This window comes from Trachypithecus francoisi, unplaced genomic scaffold (genome assembly GCF_009764315.1).
Source record: "Trachypithecus francoisi isolate TF-2019V2 unplaced genomic scaffold, Tfra_2.0 Lachesis_group7, whole genome shotgun sequence".
Classification (NCBI taxonomy): domain Eukaryota; kingdom Metazoa; phylum Chordata; class Mammalia; order Primates; family Cercopithecidae; genus Trachypithecus; species Trachypithecus francoisi.
The window spans coordinates 30807811-30814214 of NW_022681472.1; the positions used below are offsets into that span (position 1 = coordinate 30807811).

Below are 6404 nucleotides of genomic sequence, written 5' to 3' on the forward strand. Positions count from 1 at the left end.
TAGGGTGAGGAATTCTAACACTAGTTCAAGAGCATAATCAACAGAATTAACTATTTTAGACAACTTCACACTCTTCTAAAAAGAAAGACTGTATTCTTCTCTTCTCCGATGAGTTTAAATATTCATACACTTTTGAAGTAATTCTAGCCTAGCTGTGCATCTGGCCAAATGAGTTGACACCTTTCCCAGCCTACTTTTTATAAATATCTCCCAATAATTTTCACATTCAATAATATAGTCCCAGGGATCAGAAGTTTTGTGAGGGGGTTGGTCACTCTAGGGAGATTCTTCAAGCAATCTCTGTAAACAGACACAGATGCTTTCCTTTCTTCATATGATGAAGATCAGAGATCCAATCTTATTATAAAAGCTAAAGACACATCATTCATCCCCATTGGAATGGCAGATTTTGCAGCAATTGTTGCACAGGGATTATACAAATTGAAGAGTAGAGGAAATACTAAAATGTCCCTTCCTTTCGTCCATATGTGTGTGGTAGCCCAAGGCTTTCTTGTAGGAGCAATGACTGCTGATATGGGCTAGTCCATGTTTTTGAGAATTCTGGGCAAAACCTAAGCCTAAGAAGAAAAGAAGCTGTCTTGGTCTTGTTGGAGGAGCTTGCTTTAGTTAGACATCTCATTACTGAACTTACATACTAATGTTGAAAATGAACTATTTGAATGGGTTCAGATGATAACAAGGCATTTTGAATACTGACATCCTTTCTTGCAGGCTTCATTTTCCTGGTGACCGAATTACTAGTGACTAGTTTACCAACTAGGTCATTGAGGGGAGTCAAGTTAACACAAAAGAAACCTGTCACCTAAGTGCACTTGATAGTGTTGAAATGTCCACCTTCTTAAACTGTTAAGATGAAATTATTTCCAAAGAAGATAGCGGACTAACCCTGAAATACTCCCAGTTTGCTGCAGAATCTTGCATGTTTTGGATGTTATATAAGAGTCCTATTTGCCCAGTTAATTTAACTTCTTTTCTACCTGTCTTTTGGACTGACTGGCTCTTTTAGAACTCTGTCAAAAAAGTGCATAGAAGGCCGGGCGCGGTGACTCACGCCTGTAATCCCAGCACTTTGGGAGGCCGAGGCGGGCGGATCACAAGGTCAGGAGATCGAGACCACGGTGAAACCCCGTCTCTACTAAAAATACAAAAAATTAGCCGGGCACGGTGGCGGCCACCTGTAGTCCCAGCTACTCGGGAGGCTAAGGCAGGAGAATGGTGTGAACCCAGGAGGCGGAGCTTGCAGTGAGCCGAGATCGTGCCACTGCACTCCAGCCTGGTGGACACAGCGAGACTCCGTCTCAAAAAACAACAAAAAAAAAGTGCATAGAATAGAACCTGTAAAGCCTCCCACAGCTGACAGTATGTATGCGTGTGTTTAAATCAAATCTAAAAAGCTTATAATAGAGCTGCATACTAGTAGTATTTATTAAAGAATAGTAATTGTAAACATGATAATAACTTATGGATTCTAGTTTAGTTCTTTTGTAATTGCAGAATTATATTTTTACTGCTGTTATAATAATTTTTAAATGTCATCTTGAAATAGAAATATGTATTTTAACTGCTCATGCAAAGGTAAATGAACACTTTTTAAATGTATGCATTACTTATTTTCTCCATAAGAATTGTAAACATTAAACTAAACAAATTACCTATAATGGAATTGATTTGTGAGAATGCTGGTTTGGCCAGATAGTATACACAAACTTTTATACACTACAGAATGCTATTACACTTGTGAAATTCTCTTGTCTAACCTGAATTTATATTCCATGGTGATAATGTGGTATATGTATTGTTATTAAAGTAAGTGACCATGTCAAAAAAAAAAAAAAAATCCAAGGTTAATTAAATCACATAATCTCTGTGACCATTAGTACCTTCACTTGTAAAATATAAATAAATAATACAAACTTCAGAGTCACAAGGGAAAAAGTCAAACCATGCATATAGAATATTTTTAAAAATGCTGAATGAACAAAAATTCCTTTTATTAATGAATAATAACAACTTTCATATATGGAGCCCATGTGATGTATACAGCATTTCATTTTGTATAGATATAAATTATTTATATATATATAATTAAACCCTGTATATGTCATTAAATCCTACATAACAAATTTTTAAACACAGGAATTATAGTATCTCAGTTTTACAGATGTGGAAAATTAGGCTTACATGCCAAACACTAAATCACGGAGGTAGGATTCAAACACAGTCTGTCTGACTTCAATATACTATTCCAACTGATGAAGGATACTTTGGGTAAACACTACTACTATATAACCGTAAGCAGAACTATTACAGACAATTAGTGTAGCAGGTCTCAAACTGTAATGCCCTTAGCTATCTGGCTTGAATAGAAACAGTTTAACGCAAAAAAAATAAAAAATAAAAACAACAACAACAACAAAAAAAAACCAATCAATCAATAAGAAAAAGAAAAATACAGTAAGACCTAGGAAAATATTATTCACAATATTTCTTTTAGGTATATTTATTCCATGCTAAATAACTGCCTCCATGCAGCAGACATATATGGAATCACATATTGAGTGACTATAGGTCCCAGGTTCCCCAAGACAGTTTTGATTTTTGGTATTGCTTTTGCAAACTCGAATATCTTTTACTTTCACAGGTGTCATGGTTTGGAACCAGAACGGTAGTGCGTGCCTGTAATCCCAGCTACTCAGGAGACTGAGGTGGTCAGATCACTTGGTCCCAGGAGTTTGAGACCAGCCTGGGCAACATAGTAAGACCTGACCCTCTAACCCCAACAAAAGGTGTCCTGATTTGGACAATGAATTATATGAACACTCTACTTTAATGTTTCTTGGTAAATGTAGAGGGGTTATATCTTACCATTGCTTCTCTCAGTGATGGATCCATTTGGACTTATCAGGCGGTACCGTCTCAAAGTCAGTAGAATATCTCCTGAACATGATAAAATGTTTAGAGTGCTTCCTGTGTTCCACAACTCTTCAGGTAGATACTTAGGTTAATTTTAACTTAGAGACATAGAAATCACACATTACAAGGAGCAGTAATTCATATTCCTATATTGTTATAGAAACATAATTTTGTTTGTATTGGACATATCAAATGTCATTCCAGTTAATTTTGACTATATAGTTAGTACAGGACAATCTATGATAAACATCCCTACTGAGACATTTCCTGAAATAAAACCTTATCTTTTAAAACTTTTCACAGTAAAAAAAAAAAAAAAATTCTTTATTTTACTTTAATCTTTACACTGAATTTCAGACTTTCCCTTGGTACTGTTCTTTGCATAGTGAATATTGTAATTTCTTTCACCCAAGGCTGTGCAATTCAGATCTTACAACACTTGCAGCTTCATTATGTCATATTTAAAAAGTGATTATCTTTTCTTCTTATTCTTTTAATATATTTTAATGTATGATATCGATATGAGGTTTTAAAAGTGTGACAGAATAACTAATAACAACCAGTTTGAATTGTGCTTGATTTTGAGGCCTTCCCAGTCAAAAAAAAAAACCTACTTATTCCATTCTTCAAATTAAAAAGATTAAGTTAGAGTAATGATTTATATCAACCTGGAGTTTATATCAAGTATTTTTAAGAACACTGTTTTAACCAAAAAGAAAAAAATAACAGTAAACAATTTAAGAGAAACCACTTTGATAAAGTAGCATCAAACTGTTGAAATAAATATAAATTCAAAAGAAATAGTTAAATAATATTTACTAATACAAAAGTTGAAACTGGTGCATCTTCGAAAACAAAACACATTTTTTCTGAGTTTGATACACAGAGCTTCCCAGTAGAGGGCTCCACAATACTGAAGGATGTTCACTGAGGCGGTACCTTTAGTGAAGCCATTTTATGATTATACACAACATAGTAAATAGTATTTGAAAACTCAACCCATGCCATTTGCCACAACCCCATATATACTATATTTGGACAAAAAAAAAAAAAAAAAAAGGAAAGAAAGAAAGAAGAAAGAAAGAAAGAAAGAAATCCAATGCAGATTACAGTGGGATCATTAGTTTGATTTTAACAATCTCAAAGTGTATGTAAACTAGCTGGTTTCTCTGGACACATGTCTGATGATACAAAGCCATCTACTGTCTGAGCTGCAGGACACATGTGGACAATAGAAGCTGTTTCCTTGGAAACGACTATGTGAAAGCTCTTGGAATATCTCTCCTCCCCAGGAGTTAATTTGTTTCAGATGGGGAAAGGTGATTTCTTATGAGAAAGAGAGAGAGAAAGAGAGAGAGGTTCTTAGGTTTTTTTTTTTCCTATCATCACTATTAATATTTTTCAAAAATGTAGAGTAGATGACAACAGCAAGAGTAAAGATTAATGAAATTGTCACCATCTAAGATTATAGCTGTGCAACAGTTCTGGCCTATTATAGAGGAAACAGAATAGGGATGGAATAGGAAAATCTCCTAATTGAACCAAAGTAGTCCAAAGTGTGTTGCCTACCCATTCCAGTTCTCTGGACAATTTCCAGTGCTCTGCTTCTCTTAATGCTAATCATTATAAAGTGCAGATGTTTACCACATGGTGATAATTACCTATAAAAGAGAATGAGCTGTCATACAATAAAGAGGACATTTCTGACCCATTGATTTGAACTTTTTTCTGGTTGTAGTGAAGTATTAATCCTAAAAAATCCTCTCTTGCTTGCCTTTTCTCCCTATTTGTTCCATCTAGCATGGATTAATTAAGAAGTGTTTTGTGTTCATACCCATGGAAGCTTCCTCAATTCTGGCATGTAGTAGTAGGTCTTGAGTAAGGCTCTATTAGTTGATTGGTTAGTTGTTGTCATTGCTGACTATGGTTGAGTTGTGGTTTGGAGCTATAGAATTACATAAGGCAAATCAGTCCATATGTGGAAAACTGAGGTCCTATTCTTTTGTATCACTTTTCTAATGAACAAAGTTAACCGACAGCAGAGATCTGAACACAAATTAAGAAGACTCAACCAAAACACAGCACACTAAATCATCTCAGTACATAAGTTTGTCAAGAGCAATGACTGTGTTAATTAAATTTTATAAAGCTTCTTAGCTTAACGTAGTCTAATGTAATGAAGTGAAAATTAACCTAAAATACTTGAAATTAAAATCAAAACCAGGTGTCTTCACTCTAAATTCATGGGAAAATGATCCAGCACTTGAACAGAGGGTACTGATATTATCTCTTACATTTTTCTATAGATTTTCAGAAATGTGAATTCACATTTTCTGCAACTCTTCAAACTCGCAGAGAAAAATAAATGACTGGTTTAATAAAGCCCTTGATATTTAATTGTATTTTCATAAAAGATTCTTAAATAATTTCTATAAGAAATAAGAAAATATTAAATTATGGAGATGTTTGTTGTCAGTCAGAAATTCTCAATCTCATGCTAAATAAAGTTCTTGTGAGATATTCTAAAACAATAAACTCAAAATATTGTGTAGAAAAATTATTATTAGGTACACTATGGATATTTTATTTACTTAAGTAGCTATAACATATAGTATAATTATTAAGGGGTTATTATACTTTGTTTATGATAGTTATGAAATTGTTAAGTATCACCAAGTTTCATAGAAAAGCAACTAAATCACAAGTACACAGACACACTGATATTCAGAAAAGAAAGACAAGTGTTCCAAAAAACATAATTTTTTTTGGCTCCTTTATCCATGTATATAATCTAGAATAACATGAACATGTAGTTACTCTCAACTTAGGCAACAATAATGCTTGGTCATATTTAAGGAAATGTAATGTCTATCCTATTTAATACCTTATGCTTACCTTTCAAAATTAAAAACAGTGAAATCTCTGTGTTCAGGGATTATAAAACAGTAAAGCAGGGGTAAAAGTCTTTAATTCTGGGCAGGTCACTTTTTGAAAAAGGACTGTATCATAAGCCTAGCAAGATGTTTTACTTTTTTCCAAAGCCATTTCTTAAAAGAGATTTTTTTTTTTACTTAAAATTTGGTTAGGAAGAAATAGCTCTATGTTGCATGACAATGCGTACATGGAATCCATCATTAAAAGAAATGTTCTTCTAAAATATAAAACACAAAAATGTTTCTCCTCCTTTTCATAGGATTATACTATGCTTTCTCTGAAAATTGGAGTTTGTGGGTTTTGTGCATGTGTATGCATGAGAAAAAGAGATAACTAATAGGGATGAACATAGACTTTTACAAAAATTACACACAGCTATAATGCATATATTCCTTCATTTGACAATAGTTACTGAGTTTTTACTTGTTCTACATACCATTGTAAATGTTTGGGAAACATCACTCAGTGAATAAATATCTTAGACTTTATATTACTTTTGTACAAATGAGAAGACCTCATGATATTAGACTCGGAGT

General features: G+C 33.5%; 1 protein-coding gene across 1 annotated transcript; it reads left to right on the plus strand.

The window, feature by feature from the left end:
• Positions 1-306: 306 nt before the first annotated feature.
• Positions 307-631, plus strand: LOC117079039 (HIG1 domain family member 1A, mitochondrial-like; the record flags this gene model as incomplete). Its single annotated transcript, XM_033202685.1, is given in 2 exon segments — positions 307-555; positions 557-631. Coding segments are annotated over 2 exon segments (324 nt in total), but the record flags the coding sequence as incomplete, so codon positions are not given.
• Between the last annotated feature and the right edge of the window lie 5773 nt (positions 632-6404).